Source organism: Echiichthys vipera (genome assembly GCF_963691815.1).
Source record: "Echiichthys vipera genome assembly, chromosome: 5".
In the NCBI taxonomy this organism is placed as follows: Eukaryota; Metazoa; Chordata; class Actinopteri; order Perciformes; family Trachinidae; genus Echiichthys; species Echiichthys vipera.
The window spans coordinates 12,727,440-12,745,143 of NC_139830.1; the positions used below are offsets into that span (position 1 = coordinate 12,727,440).

The following is a 17,704-nucleotide window of genomic DNA, read 5'->3' on the forward strand; positions in this document are numbered from 1 at the left end:
CCTTTTTACAATTTTTCCTCATGATCATTTATTCTCTTAAAAGTTTTGAGATATAAGCCAATACAAGTCCGTTGGGACTACTTCTGTAGTAGAAAATAGTCCCATAACTGTTAAAACTATGTGGATTATACTGAAAAAAACAAGACATTTTCCATTTTATTCACCTCACATCTCCATTACTGAACACCATGGAGCACTGATTTTCATTAGAAATCTTAAGACCCTCACTCACCCTGTATGCTAGGATTGAATCACTGGCAAGTCCTTATTTCAAGGTGATTCTTAACTTGCTTTCTTCACATCTGTGTAAATTTATACATCTGAAAAATGCAAGAAGCTGCCATCGAAATTCCCAAGACTTACTCTTGCTTATCCTATCGACCGTCTTGAAATGAGAAAGTGCTTTCTTATTTGGGTCTAGTGGAGCTGGTCTCTGGTTTTTAAAAGTAGCTTGAAGGAGTTAGAGAAAGGTACTTGCCCTATGATCTATGATAGGTTGATCTGAGTTTTAGATTTTTGGTATTTTCATGCTGATAGAAAATTGTTTATTGTTACATGTTGTATGTATGACACTTTATGTAATGTGCTGCTGCTGTCTCTCCAGGAAACTCTTGTAAAGGTGAATTTAATCTCAATGAGGTGTTTCTGGTTTAATAAACTCTAAATAAATAAAATAAATAAATATTAAATAATGAATGTGAAACCATTTTTATGTGAGTGGAAACATTAGTTTTTTTTAGATTTGGGTGAAAAGCCCCATCATCAAATCACAGCTTGACTATTACTGCAGGGCGCAGTAGCAGTCTTGTGTATCCTACCGGCAGAACTGAGCCAGGTGCTGGCATCCTCTGATGTGAACAGTCCCTCTTCTAACTCCCTGAAGAAGCGTTTGAGTGTGTTGGAGACGTCATCCACCTGGTGCTCCCCTTCCCTCAGACAAAGGCTGCGAGCATCACGACGGAATCTCTCACACAGCGCTGCCACGCGGGAGTTCACGCCGCTCTTACGATATATCCCCTCAGAGGTCAAGCCTGGGAAAAAAAACAAGCACACACAGACAACATGTTACCAACACAGAAGATCTTGTTGGATTATGGCCTTTCAGAAGTCTTCATGGGTTCAGAATTTAAAAACTTGATTGTATAAAGTCAGGCATCATCTTTTGGTTGCTTGGTTTTGGTTGCCATCTTTGGTGACCTTATATTTTGAGCCATTAAGATACTAGTTAACAGTTATGCATCAGCCTAATAATGAAAATGAGATGTAAATGTCCTTTTTGTTTCTTGGTTCATCTGGTTCTTTGTTTCATTTGTTTGCGATATCGACAGAAAATGTAGTCTAACAAGTTAATTTGCTTCACCAATGTCTCTGAAACAAATGCCTGTGCACACACAAGTAAACCATGAATGTATTATAAGACCAGCATGCTGGACTGAAGATTGTGCCCCGTTTAGTCCAATGAGAATTGTTCGCCTGGCACATACGCCAAAAAAGTTTCTGGGCTTTCAGGTTTACTTCCCTGATATGCAGCCTACTGCGCGGTAGTGTTTCTCCCACTGGCCCCACCTGTGAGTTCCCGCACAACTCATAAACTTTACATTGGGATTATGTCACAGGTTTATAAAATCGCTTTACTGAGCTTGAGGAACCTTTTACAAATATAAAAAGTCCATGGGTTAAAATTTCATGATATAAAGAGTCGTAGTGCACGTTTTGCTCTTTGCTGTCCCTTTTTTTTTAAATGTAAAGAAGTGGTTTCGAAATAGTTGTCATCGGCAACCTGGCAACTACTGCTATAAAAAGCAGGGTATTACTAGACTTATTTTGGAGATGTGGTTATTAGAGGATTAATTACCTATACTGATGCAACTGTGTATTGCTCTGACTCAAATTCTTTAATTGTTTTGACGAAGATTGTTTTAGGAAATAGGGCAAAATGCTGCTGCTGCATTGTTCACTGAGGGCTAAAACTTTGAAGCATGTTGCCAATCGATGACTTAAAAGAATGTGTAATCCATCATCAATCAGCAAATTAGCAAAGTATCTACTGTAAGTTGGCTGATGACAGGTGGTGGGGCCAGAACAGCAACATGCTTACAATTTTATACACTGTGTGTTAAGTGTTGATTTAAAAAATAAAGTGTCCTGGGTGGGAAACTTTTCGAATGAGTCGTTGCAAGTTATGTCCACTAGAGGGCTTCTGGTCCTGTTTCTATGTTGGCTGATTTAGGAAGCACTGAGTCATGATTAAAATCCTTTTTTAACCGATTGTGTCAAATTTCTCAGCTGAGATCTGATTACAATGTAGTTCCTTTATGACAGACTCTCATCACCTGCTAGAACCAGATATTCCAGGTTTGAAAAACTTGATCGCAACATAAAGGATGATTACATCAAATATCATGCTAAATTACCACTACATGACCAGGGCATGAGAGCGGGAACAAGGACAGTTCAGGTCCTGGTTTCTCAGAAAACTGACTAGAGGGATTACTGTCCCTGACAGGAAAGATGAGGGCATCAGCAAAATGAAAACTCCCACACACACAAACACACAGCCCTATATATGAGGAAATACAAGTACATACAGTAAACTGGGGGGAAATGTAGGAGTGAGAGGAGGAAAAGGGAGTTTAAAGGGAGAGGAGAAAGGTTGACAGTGAGTAGAGTAAACTAGTCAGGGTGAAAGAAGGCAGGTCAGCTGGTGGAGGTAAAAGAAGGACAAAGGTTGAAGAGTGATGAAAAAAGAAAACTATACAAAAGAGAGGGAAATAAACGCAGCAAGAGGGTGGAGTTGTTTTGTTGTCCTGCGGTCCATTGGTCTTTCGCAGAGCCAAAACTCCTGCTTTTATAGTCACATGAGGACACGCAGACACAGAGAGTGCCAAGTGTGCACACACAGTAACAGTAAGAAGGACTGCAGATGTGAATGCAGGCAAAAATGTGAGGCAGCGATAAAGAGCTGTTTTTGTGCATGTAAATGTGCTCTTGTATGTAGACAAAGTATGTTTTGGAGGAAACGCTGTGATTCCTTAAATGCATTTGTTGTCCCCGTCTGTGAACATCTCTGCATGTCTCTCACCGCACTGCGTGATGTAGCCAATGCAGCTGTGTACTATGACAGGTATGTCTGTCTCTGTCAGCTGCTGCTGGCTCAGTGTGTCTCCTCCACTCCCCGCTGCCGCCTGGATGGCCCCACACCAGCCGGCAAAATCCAACTTCCTCTCTCCCTCTATGTACAGAGTTCTGAATAGAGAGAAAGGCGGGCAGAGGAGAGAGGGGAAGGGGTAAAGAGGGACAATAACATTCAACAAGTGGAGAAAAGATGGAAAAAGAGCATGGGAGTAAGTAAGGGGAGGGAATGTAGAAGAGAGACCAAAACTGGTGTTAATGTTTCACAATAAAGATTACATTTCATAATGATACACATCACTACATTGAATGTACGCTGTTTAAAGTGGCTTGACATTGTGGGACAGGTTGTGAAATCAAACACGGAAGCAAACATTCATTTTTCCCTTAAGCATCACCACTGTAACAAAAAAAATCGGCAACAAATCTGCCCTCTCACCTTCCTCTCTCCACCAGAACGAGCACCTCGTTGTCTTGTTGAATCGCTGTAAAACACAAATACATAGAAATCATATTAAGTAAACTTCACAGTATGTCTGTGTTTCAAACTATTGTATTTCATGATGGTATGTTTCTGGTTTCTTTCGTAATGATGGGATATCTAATTTAAAGGAAGACTATGCCTGAATGTGAAAGAGATTAGAACTAATGCTGTAAGGAAACCTCTAACATGGTGCATTATTAAACATATTGCTTACATCAAGAATTGCGATTTCATTAATGTATTTTTTATGTAGCGTGAACACAATAAAGCAACAATAAGTCAACACAAAGTTCGACTCTACAGTCAGTGAGTTTTGAGTGACATTTTCCTGAGGTCAGAGGTCAAGGGACCCTTTTGAAAATGTGACACTTTTTCAGTTTGGATTCTTGAGGTCTCCTAGTTACATATGACACCAAGAATTCAAAAGAGAGATTGATTTTTATTTTTATGAATCAAAATCGGATTCTTCAAGATCGATTTTAATCAGAATATTGATTTTCTAAATTCAGCTGTAACTCTGAGGCCTTTCACGCTGTCACTGTATGAGTTCAGATTACAGTACATATGCAGTAAATGTTCAGTTTGTGTGTTTACGTATCTATGTATTTTGTGTTAACGCGTCTCACTCACAGAGTTCGTTCAGTTTGCGGAGGTGGATCTCTTCTCCCTGGCTGTCCTCCAGGTAGGCGTGAAGAGTGGAGCCCACCAGAGCAAACCAACCCACCTTGGACGTTTGTAGGTTCAAGCCATCTTTACATTTTAGCCGCCCAATCCGCTCAAAAGCCAGCCTCAATAGCGGCTCTGCAGTGGCCGGGATAAAGCTCTACAAATAAAAAGGGTGGATATGATGGCTTTGTAATACATTGCACATTAATTGTTGTTTCCTTTGTCTTTTTACGATGATTTAACCTCTTTAGTCTGTGCATGACTGAATCCCTCTGCGAAATAAAATAGTAATTAAATTGTTAGAAAGGTTAAAGCTCCTGTGCAGTAGTTCAATGGATCGGAGATTGCTAGAAAACAGACATGCAGGAGCCATAGATGTGCTGTCCATATACCATCTTGGCATTTATGTGTCTGGTGACGTTCAGTTAAATATTAACAGTCATTTGGTCTTCATTCAGCCAGTCCAGCATTGCCCATATGTTTAATATTTCAGGTGCTGAATGACTTTGACCTGGCAAAGCACAATATACATTTGATGAACTATTATTATTATTGTTATAATTATTATTATTACAAACCTGACACATCCACTTGTTTTTTACAATAATTACCGAATTTTGAATGCACACGCTTCACATCCACATACAGCAGAGCAGAAGTACTGCAACTGTTGCTGCACATCCTCATGCAGCTGACAATTATATCAGCTGAACAGAATGCTGTTCAGAAGGAAAATAAGTGACACAGGAAACGAGTCAGCATTAGCTAACCCTATCCTACCCGAAAGGCAGAATTTCCCACCTTGGCAAAGCTGGAACTGCACACCTTCCACTTATCTGAGCTCTCCAGTTTCACTACTATGTCAGTAACTATGTCAAGTCTTCCCCTGGAAGGGTCCACCTGAGGGGAAAGTAAAAGGATCTACGTTTGTACATCTAGACCTTAATATGTTTCTGGTGGTTACCTTGGCAATAGACTTGACCCATTCCTTGTGGCTGTTTGGGTCATCGGTGCCAAACAGATAGAGACGCTCTGACTCTGAGTAGAGTTCAAAGGTGTGTTCGTACCTGAGGGTTAAAAAGAGAGGTCAGGAGGGAGTGAGACACAGATTCAGTTTAGCTATGTTTATTATTTCAGACAGGAAAATAAAGAGGGACTAGATCAGTGTGTGTGTGTGTGTGTGTGTGTGTGTGTGTGTGTGTGTGTGTGTGTGTGTGTGTGTGTGTACCCATGTCTCTCAGGCACGTCAACAGCCAAACAGACTATCTCTGAACCCTTCAGAGCTCCATTGGGGTTGGAGTTCTTATCACTCTCATAGTAGCTGAATGTGCCATCATTTAGCGTGCACCAGCGTCGACTGAACTCTATGTGGAGGGACAAATAAAGATTTATCAAATACAATATGAGGAATCATGGGATTACAAACGGCACCTGTAGTTTACCGTATGGCTGCAACTACCAAATATTTTATTGTCGATTAATCTTTTGATTTTTTTTGCTCAAATAATCAATTAGCTGTTTGGTCTATAAGTTGTTAGAAAATGGTGAAAAATGCTGATCAGCGTTTCCCGAAAGTTGTTTTATGCTTCTTATGCTTCTTATGCTGTTTGGCGACTGTGCGCGGTCTGAGCATTGCACCGTGCACCTCCAAGATTTTGTAACAATATGGAAAGAGTCACACAGGCCGCGGTGCAATGATTGGCTAGCTACAGAACCCGGAGATCATACATCCATGGCTGAGTGATCCGTTCTTGAAGCAGCTCTGACAGCATTCAATATGAACAACCAGATGTTCGCAGGGACCGTTCCGCCCCCAAGAAGCATGAAACAGACATAAGTAAGTGTTAGTGTTTCATGGTGTCTGTTATACCTTCTTTGGCCTTGCGCTCTGTGACAGCCCGAGCCATTGATGCAGTCTTGAACAGGAAGCCATTGTGAGACACACAAGGTGGAGCTGAGTAATGTACCGCCTCCATGCCTCCGCCCACCTCTGAACGTGGTAGCTCTGCAGGAGCAACAAACAAACAAAAGAAGTATATTAATGTTCTTGTGTAAAGCTTAACATGCAGTCATCTTCTGGGAGACTATCTGAAATAGGAGAAGTACATCTGGAAAAGTTCAGTGGAAACCATTATACATCCCATACACTCCTGGGTATAACAGGGATGTGTGTGTGGTTATGTAACATTTGAGAATTACTGAGAATGAATTACTTCTGGAAAACAAATGCCCGTACGACAGTGGCACATTAAAAAAGTATATAAGGAATATTCATTCAATTCTCCACGCAATAATTTTGACAGTATTATCAGCCAGACGAGAAAGACATTAACAGGCTTACAGAACATATAATGCAATTGTTTTTAAGAGCAATTTTCATCTATTTTGACCTAAACAAATCAATTACAATGAACAATATTACCCTTAACTGGCATGGATCCAACCCAGATGACAATCTCCACATAGACACAGCACTGATTTGATCAACTATAAACTAAGGTGGTTTTATGAAGCTGTGTGTATGCACAATCTTACTGCACCTGTGTTGAGGTTGAGGCTAATGAACTCAGCCTGTAGAGGTTGTGAGTGTGCGTTGGCCAGGGAGAGAGCTGTGGGCCAACTTGCCATACCAGTTGAACAATTTACATCTGCACCGCAGAAAATCAGGCTCAACGTCTCCAGCACATCACTGCACTGTACATTTATACAAAGAGCCTGGTGAGAAGGAGAGAGGAGGAGAAAATCAAAAGAAGATTAAATCCTCATGTAGAGAAATAACAGATGAAGACAATGGTGTGTTGCGTGCAGTGGCCTCTGGCCTTCCAGTGTACAGAATGCTGCAGTCACACTTAAGTCAAATACTATATGTAAAGACACCATTAAGATACAGTGAAAAGTCCAAAATAAGTCAAATTAGTATGTTTTCTTGACTGACTAGGATGAAAAATTTTAACTGGTCTAATACACTTAACCTTTATCTGGTAAGATAAACGAAAGACACATTACTGCAATGCTAGCAAACCCTAGTCTGGTTGGGAGGGGGAAAGCAGCAGCAAGGTGAGGAAGGGAGATGCAGTGAGTGAGACAGAGAGAGAAACAGATATAAAAAAGCACAGGAATGATACTATACTGATTATAAACTGATGATTTCTGCAAAATTGTCCTGCAGCTGCTGACCTGGCTTTAATCATGTCATGTGATCCTCTGTCAGCTTTGTTTCGAAGGAAACTGCTGAGGTCAAACCATAGACTGTATAAATGGGTCAAACTCAGTGTCTGTGTAGGTCTGCGGGTTAAAATCTGCAGCAGGCCATTGACTGATCCACAACCACCAACAGCGTAATCAGCTCTCCGATTGCTTGACTTGGGCCTCTACCAGTCCACACTGCTTTGACTTTACCCAGTGGAAATTAAGGCAGTTTGTTATTGTTGAAAAACAGATATACTGTACTGACAATAAAAAACTCATGTAATTATTTGGGGATTTATAGGAACAGCAGTTGTTATTATAATGATAAGTGTTTTAAGTCTTGTGCCAATTGCCAAAGTTCACTCTAAATCTGCTGAATGCGCATTTAATAACAAAGCAACCTGGAGGAATTTTCTAGTGATCAGTCTGTAAGTCCACATGAACCTTTTGCTTCATTTCAGAGGAGCACAGGTGAAGTGAACACCTTTCAAAAGAGCAGATGGAAAGCTAACTGGTCTAAAAAACTTTTTTTGTAATTACATTTGACTAATCTCCATGTGATCAAACAGTATTGAGAAGTTACATTTGTTATTTTTCCATTCTCCATTTCACTGAAGAAACTATTGAGAATTTTTCCAGTATATCCACTACATCCAAGGGGATTTTAACCTGTGAATGTGCAACATGAGGTCATGTGACCCAAAAGAGAAGTTAAGCTGGAATGCACACAGATTTGGTGGGAAATATAAACTTTGGAAAAACAGAAAAACAATAATTTGTTGTAAGTAGAAAACAAACAGATAACTTGATAACGTCAAAAGAGGGAAATCTTCTCACACTCAGAACACAGAATCACTGATTAAGTTCCTAGAAGTGTATTACCATCATCATTTGGAGATTATTTGGCTTTAAACCAGATGATGCTAAACAAACACAGACATATGTGCCTGACAGCCCAGGATAAAACTACTGCCTTTTCTTTTACTTTTGTCCAAATATTGTAAACCCAAATTTAAAGAACAAGGAAGGGGGAGGCGGAATAGTGAAAATGTTATGACTGAGGAGAGGGGGATGCAGTGTTTTTACAGCTGAGACATGCACGCACACACACACACAGTCTGTCCTCTGTTAAAACCAATAAGCTCTTCTGGATCTGATTGAGAAATTCCACAGCACTCTGTCACACATAACCAGACAGAGCCCCTCCTCTGTTTAGATTGCAAAGAACAAAGCTTCAGATTGCACAACAAACCTCTACACAAACAGACAAAATGCATTTCTCTGACTCCCACCATTGAAAACATTAGTGCTCCGATTCATCGAATAGTTGCTAACTATTATATTAATCAACAACTATTTCGATAATCAAGTGATTCCAGCTTTTTACATGTGAATATTTTCTGGTTCCTTTCCTCCTCTATGACAGCAAAGTGAATATCTTTGAGTTGTGGACAAAACAAGACATTTGAGGACATTATCTTGGTCTTTGATAAACACTGATAAGCCCACTTTTTTCAGTATTTCGAGTACCGCTCCTTTAACCATCACATCGACCTGATGTCTCGTTTAGCTGTACTGGCTTAAATCACAAGCCACAAAACTCAATACTTCAGATCAATAGCTGCAGCCTAACATTAGCCACGGTGCTACAAGCCGAACCATAACGTGATATATCGTAATTTGACCAATAGCACTTTGCAGTTTAGAAACAGTACCGCCCTGCAAACAAGTACAGTATAACGTTTTGTGATAATGACACATTCCTTAGACTGATAACTGTGTGTGTGTGTGTGTGTGTGTGTGTGTGTGTGTGTGTGTGTGTGTGTGTGTGTGTGTGTGTGTGTGTGTGTGTGTGTGTGTGTGTGTGTGTGTGTGTGTGTGTTTAAGTAAAATAAAACAAAACCATGTGGACATACATGTGAAATCCATGTTGTATGTAGGTCAGTGTACTGTAATGTATCAATAGCCAACCATGTGCCTTCTGGCCAAGAGAAGTGCACCAATCAGAACAACGTGCGCTGAGGAAATGGGTGTTTGAAGACCTCACGCCCTCCAACATCTGCTGCCTATGAAACAGGGAGTAATGTAATGACACACACACACACACGGAAAAGAGACAAGAGAAGGGAATTTAAGAATCTTACCCAATTTCCCCAGAGAGAAAGAGCAAGAGAGAGAAAGAGACGGAGAGAGATTTTATCTGGGTGTGTCTACAATCACAGGCCTCCATCTGGCCTCTGCAGTTATATGGGATGGAGGAAAAAAAAGATGATAGGCACAGAAGAAAGAATAATATTGAGAAAGGAAGATGAAAGCATTTTAGTGGGGCACATTAATCAAAGACTGATTGTACTTGGCTACAAATTCAACATAACACACTCAGACCTCTTATGTGAGGACGGACACATGCAGCCGACCCCGCTTTGTCCATTTTAGCAGAACCATTGGACGTCCAATCAAAGACACACATTTACATGTGTCTATTATTATCCGTATATTAAATCCAGATGAGAAAGAGCAGTTATCCACATATGTTCCATTATTACCTCACAAGAGACGGTGGAGGGAGATGGAGGGAGAGGTAAAAATCCAGACGGATGAGGAAGAGAAGAATGAATATGGCGTGGCGGAAAAAACAGATAGGCAAACACAAAAAAGGGTAGAAAAGAAAAGAACTGGGAAATAAAGAAGAAAGCAGATCCTGTCTCCCTGTACAATTGAAAAAGGATTCATGACTTAAATCCTACATTGTGAATGAGGAAAAGAGAGGATTGAGCTGGAAAAGAGAAGAAAGATGAGACAAAAGATTGAGCACCATCAGGGAATGGACAGAAAGGAAGGGTAAGAGAGATGGAACACTTCTTCTATGGAAGCCACTTTCCAAAACTATAAAATTGCAAAAAACAAGCCCATAAAAGTGTTTTACTACCGCCTCTCTACTACCGCTGTGTCTGTTTGCTATAATTAGTAACCAATAACATGCAGGTTGTCAACAGTCAGCATAGAAGCAACAAACACACGCTCAAGAAGACTTGGATCAGTCACTGGTTGTGGTTGTCCAGGTGGTAAGATATTTATTCACTTTAAACTCACTTGTGCTCATGAATGGGATGTGTGATCTAATATTTGGAATCAGATAGCTCTGTTTTAATAAATGGAAAAAAAGTGTGATAATATAAGTCTTATTTGAGACCATACCTAACTCAAACTGCCAACAAGTCTCTGTGTTAAATAACTCAACGCCATACTGTGCATGCCTGTCAATCATATTTCATACTCCACCCAGGGCTATTTGGCTTCTGCACTCTCTAACAAAGAAATAAAGGAAAAATGTAAATGTCCTCCAAAAAAGTTGAGTTTCTCTGGGACATTTGGGAGTTTTTGTGCACTCCAAAACATTTTGAATCATTATAATCCTAATTAATGAATGAAAGCCTGTAGAAAGCATCAATAGTTGACTGCCTAGTGCAAAAGAGAGAGAGGCAAAGAGAGAGGGGGTACAAAGCAGGAAGGGCTAGAGTGAGAGACAATGATGTCCATTGACAGAGGTGAGCCTATCATCTGCTACAAAGAGAACACATGGACACACAAGCACAGACAGAGAGAGCAACACAGACAAAAAAATGCAAAAGAAAAAAGGCACAGAAATATGCCTACACACATTAATATGCATGTTGACGTATCTCGGCCCACTCCCAGTGAAAACCGTACACACAATAACTCTTATGTGCTCAATGACATAGAGCTACAGCACAGCAGTCCTTAAAGTCTGAAGACAAAACTTTCTTCCCACAAACACATTCAAGTTTGTGTTGATTCAAGTATGTGATTGTCCGTTTGCAATGAGATCACACACTTCAGAGATCCAAAGTCCATTGACACACATTCCTATACTTGACTAACCTACCCTCGTTAAAAAAAACTCACATTCTTGACAGATAAACTACAAAAACACAGATACAGACACAAAAACACTTTCATTACCCTCTCCGACAGCTCACCAGCACACACAACCATACCTGTAAGTTTTCACTTCCTTTAAATCACTCTCCTGTTTGAATGTCAGTTGACAACAGACACACACACAAAGTTGAAAATAGAAAAAAAGCCCACCTAGTTTGTGTTGCTTTACGCTGGCAGAAAGTTAGAGGAATACTAGCACCTTACAGATAAGAAAAAGAGCCAGGAGTGAGGAGATCAACTTTCTTCTGCAGTCGCAGCCAAACAATGAGGAGGGGACGAGAGGGAGAGGCGGAGTTACAGCACATTCCAGCCAAAGCAGTGAGTAATGATGTCACATTCAGAAAAAAAGGAAAAACAAAGAAAGAGTGGAAACGGAGAAGAAGGGATAAAAAGCCAGGACTCGATCAACAAACCTGAATGTGAGCCAGAGACACTCAAACTTCTGTTTGTCGCTCATGATCACACTCACACACTTTCTTATTGTCAAAGCCTCTTCAAATAAGTGCATAGACATTGCAAAGTCTATTATTTCATAAGACACACCCAAGTGGAAAGAGTAGCAACGCAGAGCTGAGGAACTTCAAATATTTGATTTTAAAAGAACAGGTAGAGCAGCATCTGTTTTAAATGACTGAAGGTTCTGCATTTAAAAAGACAGAAAACGGATCACATTTCCTATGAGACAGCCTCAGAGAGAAATAAGGAAAAGAAAAAGGACATATATCTGTGTGTGTGTGTGTGTGTGTGTGTGTGTGTGTGTGTGTGTGTGTGTGTGTGTGTGTGTGTGTGTGTGTGTGTGTGTGTGTGTGTGTGTGTGACAATTAGAAAACCTCCTTTATCTCCTTCTGCACACAGTGACTCTCTCACACACACACACACACACACACACACACACAAACTTGAACGCTTGAAGGAGGAAAAACAGAACTCGCAGTCAGGTGCAAATGTGACTCACTCACACTCACACACTCTGTGTGTGTGTGAGCAGTCCACATTGTTTGTGGTAAGTGGGTTAAGCAGCTAATGAGTGACCCAGCAGGCTCTGAAGCACTAAGACATTTACCGCACACAGTGGAGCACAGCGAGAGCGCAGTGTAAAACCCCTGACTCTAGACACTCGCAAACTGTTCTCAAGTGCACTTCTGACTGTTAATGACCAACTTCATCATGTTGACAGTGCAGATGTATGTGTTTTGCGAGCTCCCCTATTAACAGATGTGCTGGTAGTACATCCTGAGAGGGCTGTAGACTGCAGCTACTGTAATTCCTGACTTCATTGTAATGTCTCCCCCAGTGGTGGCCTCCAGCATCAGGGGGCCTGTTTCAAGAGCTAATGTGGGACGGAGGTTGTGATGCTCGACCAAGCCCACACCACAGCGATTTCCTGGTTGATCCAATAAGAAAGTGCAAAAACTGCAGTTCTTAAAGTGTCCACTGTAGTTGTTTGCACAATAGAGAAATTTCTCATTGACCCCCATGTAAAACAGGTCGTTTTCAAAGCATAATTAAACTTATTTAAGGCCTGGTACAAAAAAAACATTCTAGTCTGTATGTTTAGGTCATATCTGCATGACAACACTGAGGGGGGTGAATTTTTTTTGTAACAGGCTAGTTTCTATTTTATTGGAGGTCAAAGTATAGAAGCGCAACCTCTTGAGTGACAGCTCTCACTTCGCCTTGGAGATGGACGTATCTCCCTCCCCCCAACGTCACATCAATGCCCTTTTTTGGTAAGAGGAAATAAGGCGGAGTCAAAGTCTGACAAGATGGCGACTCCCGTAGGCGAGGACGCTTGGATCAAGTTGAGAGAACGGACCTCGACGGAGATGCTACGTCCATTTTTTATACATTCTATGTGCTCAACACAATGTATCTGCAACAGGACTAGGCTATGGCAGACCCCATGGATGTATTAGAACACAAGTTTGACTAACTTGTTGGGGTCCAGTCCCGGACCACATACTCAGCACGCTCTCATGAATGACAGGCACAGAGGGGCCGGAAAGACAGGGCTCACTTTTAAAAAGTGGGTGAATGATTCAATTCTTGCATGTCAGCCACTCTTGGACATAGAGGCCATGGCTGATTCTACTGCACCACTTGTATGAGCTTATATGTTTTGCAAACACTGATGACTCAGAAGCAAGCCAGGAATCCACAGGAGTTAGTTTGAAACCAATGCAATATCACTCCAATTACTCTAATTTAGCTCAACTCTGAAGATTACTGCAGTTTGCAGACTGTGCTTTAAATGTTGGACTTAATCGGGGATTCCGGCTGCTTTTGCAATCAAGGGACCTGTGTTTCACTCAAACTGCAGTGAGTTCACATCAGTACCTTGAATGCTCCCCTTTGAGATGAATTGACAAATGTAGCTTGGCTGAATCAGCTACTCTAGCCATGAAAGGAGAAAACATCCAACACTGAAAATTAACTGTCTACTGTACTTTATTGTCACTGACTAGAGGAATGTGGGACAGCATACTTCCTATTTCAGACTTTAAAGATGAAGTTACTTACCCATGTGCTTAAAACACAAATCCTTTCTTGCAATGTTTACCAAGGGACTGACTTAATGAGAGGTTTGTTATCGATCAATCTGTCTCACAGGTCAGTACAAGAACAGTCTGGTCACTTTATTCCTTGAAGCTTAGTCATAGTCTGAGTAGGAAGCAGTAGTGTATGGTGTGTGTATATGCCTGTGTAAAATCCAGTCACAATTAAGCCTCTAACTCCCTACAAGATGCATATATAAGAAATGTGGTAAGGCAAAGGGAGCAGTCGATACCACATTCAGCTGTTGCGGCTGTCAGAACGCGAATAAACAGATGAAGTCACCATGATGGGATAACAAGACAATTTAGTGGATTGCCAAACAAACCATCACAGTTGCCTCTAAATCCTCCCTGCATATGAAATACTCTTTCTCAACATCTGCTGACTAACTAACTTGGACGGAATTTCCAATACAGTTTTGTACATTGAATCTCTATAACCACAGAAAAGACAGTGTGCATATTCAAATCCAAACATGAGGGTTCACAACGACAAACAATCAAAGCAGCGATTTCAACTTACATTGTTGAGCTCTCTCTGGTTTCCGTACAGGGGGTGGTACTTCCTGTATTTGCCCTGGCGGTATTTGTTGGTGATGAAGCGCCGCCTCTCTTCGCTGCAGCTAGAGGGCATTAAAGCTTCACTTGGCGGGACGTTAGCTGCCCAGAAACTGTTTACCCGCTCGTTACCCAGCAACAGGAAAAGCTGCATCACAGGTAGGGTTTAGGAGAAGCATTTCCACATTAAAAAGGGTAGGGTAGGCATGTGTGTAGAAGTCATGATGAACGCTGTCGTCTGCCTCAGAAATTACCACAGAGTTGAATACAAAACCCCTGACACATCTTGACATTTTAAGCTTCACAAAGATTATATTAGACTGTATTATGTTATACAAGTGTACCTAATAAACTGCTACCTCAGTGTTTGTGTTCGTGTATACCTGTATAAGCTCCTCTGTCCAGACTTTCCTGTCCATCTTCAGACTGCGAACCTTTGAGATGCTCGGGCCCAGTCCTCTGTGCTCTCCTGGAACAGACACACGCATACATACGAATATATATACACGATATACGAAAATGTCACTAGCTATTTGTGATTCATGATATTATCCTGATAATTACCTAAATTAGCTTAATACAAATAATTTTATCAAATCACAGATGGGACACACATCCTTTTTAGCCTTTTTAGTGAGAAAAAACCAACAACCAAAGAAGGTAATCATAAACCATAAGGTCCCTCGTTTTAAAGAAGTTAAGAAGAAGTCATAGCATGTCATTAAAATAAATCGCAGTGTAACTTGCACCACGTGGAATTCCCACTTGTAACATTTCTACTTGCATACAGCCTATTAAATGATCGGGGTTGTGGTTGATGAATTCATGCACAACACTGTCTACTTCTTCTTTCAATAGGCTACATCAAATGGGAAGAAGGATTTTCTGTCAAATAAAATGAATTCTACTTTATTTTAACTGTTGCTTATGGGCCGTGGCAGTTGTGTTACGGTTAGAGGAGAAACTAGCTACCTGCAGTCAATTCGCGGGGCAAGTCACTTGTGAGGATATTCAACAGATTTACAATTGTTCCGATAATGGAAATTCACCACGATCAATTCATTGGGGGTGTTGTTAATCGCAATTCACAATAAAAACAATTTTTGCCCCGTCACTAGTAAATACAGACCATGTAACAAAAGTTCTACTGAAACAACCCTGATGAGAGTTTTTACGCCAGGCTAATTGGTTGTCACTTGTCATGTCATTGAAACAAACATCAAAATATTTAAAAAATTCAAATTCTAATGACATGTATGAAAACGAAAATACTCAAAGACATACTGACAACAATGTCAAAACTACACACAAATACAGACCCCCACACACACAAACCTGCACATCGTTTGCAGACCACCACACACAAGTTGATGGCAGCCCATTCCGGCTTGGGAGCCTCACAGTCGGCACAGAGACTGTTGCTAGGCTCCGCCCAGATCCGCTCTGCCACCTCGCTATTTGACAACGCCTCATCTATCGCTTCCCGCATGGCGTCCACCCACTGCACTCGCAGCTGCTCGGACTCTGCGATGAAACTGCGGAGAGAGACGAACACGCGACTGAGCGTTAATACCGACATGATGGTGTCGATAACAACTACCAAGTGACAGAAATGAGAAAGCCTGTGTTTGCCCTGCGGATGTGTGTGAGTGTCTGTGTGTGTATCCTTATGCTCATGAGCCCACTGAGTACTGACTCTTACTCTGCTCTTGTTTTGCTAAATATACTTGAGTCCAAGACTGGAAATTATACAAACACACAGACAGATTTGTTGCTTGACACAGACTCGCATGTCCTTCCTCTTTTCATCGGCCTAACAACACGTCGGTCTCTGTCCTTAAAACTTATACACACTCTTCTCAACTGACTAAAGTGGCAAAATTGCACACTTTGACTGAGACACACACTGACTCACAGACCAGTTCTTATACAAATACACAAGCCTTTTCAGATTTCCCCATCCTGTCAAGCTGAGTCCTTGCACTGCAGGCTGTGCACTGTCAGCCAAAAGACCACACACACACACACACACACACACACACACACAGACACACACACACACACACACACAGTTTTTCACATTCTCCAAAGATGTCCAGCTGAGGACTCTAAGGATAGCTGGACGGTGGGAGTTTTCAGTAAAACAACATAATCTAATTTTCCAGAAGTATCCTAGCACCAAGGCCAACCTAGCCATTGACTTACAATGATTCACTTTGCACTTAAATCCTTGGGAAAACATACATAAAGTAATAATAGTAATAAGTAATAATAATAAGTAATTATCAGTCCAACTATGGACAGTATATAAAAATATGTGTATGCATAGGACGCTTACAGAAGACACAAAGCACATGTCAACGTCAAGAGTTTACTGTGCACACTTGACAGAGAGTCTGTGTGTTGCATTTTAGTGTACATGATGTACCTGAATATGCGGTAAGGTGTGGTGAGATCAAAGCCACGACGATCTGTGTCTTTGACATTTCCTACATTCATTTCAATGGATGTGATTCCCACTCCTATGCGATAGTCCTGGAAGAAAAAAACGTGTTTTACCTTAAATTTAGACGATGATGTAAGTTGATGTAAGATTTGATAAACTTGCATAACACTGTTAAATTAAAACTGTTCTGTGTGAAGGGAAAGCTAAACAGAAATGTGAGCCTTGTCATTCACTTCATCGGTTAGCACTGGAACATAATGACACAAGAATGGTAAAGAATGTCAATTATGGATCATCACATGTGTTCTTATAACTAAATCAAAACCTTTTCTGGTGCAATTTAATACACAGATTTTTTTTATAGGGTATTTTGCAAAGTAAATACTACACTACTACTATGGGATTTGTTCACACTGCTCCACTCACACACAGAGTGTCCTTACCTCCATGTTTTTGTAGAGGAAGACCTTATCTGAGACAACAACGGTATACAGTTTGGAGCGTAACCCTCTGAGCTCCAGATAGCCCTGAAAGTCTGGGGTCATAGGTGAGCCGGGGTTCATGGTGCTGCGCCGATGGCGCCCCCTGGTGCAGTCCTGCAGTACAGTCACCCAGTCATTTCTCTCCACTGGATGGAAGTGCAAACACTTGTATAAATAAACATGAAAAATATGCATGCATGGATATACAGTATGTGCATGCATAAGAAAA

General features: G+C 41.0%; 1 protein-coding gene across 3 annotated transcripts in view; it reads right to left on the minus strand.

Moving 5' to 3' along the window:
* arap1 (ArfGAP with RhoGAP domain, ankyrin repeat and PH domain 1) overlaps positions 1–17,704 on the minus strand; it is a 53,768-nt gene that overhangs the window by 13,632 nt on the left and 22,432 nt on the right. For all 3 annotated transcript variants that reach the window (XM_083913472.1, XM_083913471.1, XM_083913470.1), the window contains exons 9-21: positions 17,437–17,621; positions 16,976–17,082; positions 15,883–16,082; positions 14,931–15,016; positions 14,513–14,695; positions 6,823–6,997; positions 6,153–6,287; positions 5,511–5,646; positions 5,247–5,349; positions 4,247–4,439; positions 3,572–3,617; positions 3,083–3,246; positions 819–1,031 (exon numbers count right to left, since the gene is read on the minus strand). In XM_083913472.1, the coding sequence (XP_083769598.1) occupies positions 819–1,031; positions 3,083–3,246; positions 3,572–3,617; positions 4,247–4,439; positions 5,247–5,349; positions 5,511–5,646; positions 6,153–6,287; positions 6,823–6,997; positions 14,513–14,695; positions 14,931–15,016; positions 15,883–16,082; positions 16,976–17,082; positions 17,437–17,621 (1,926 nt within the window). The remainder of the gene's footprint in view (positions 1–818; positions 1,032–3,082; positions 3,247–3,571; positions 3,618–4,246; positions 4,440–5,246; positions 5,350–5,510; positions 5,647–6,152; positions 6,288–6,822; positions 6,998–14,512; positions 14,696–14,930; positions 15,017–15,882; positions 16,083–16,975; positions 17,083–17,436; positions 17,622–17,704) is intronic.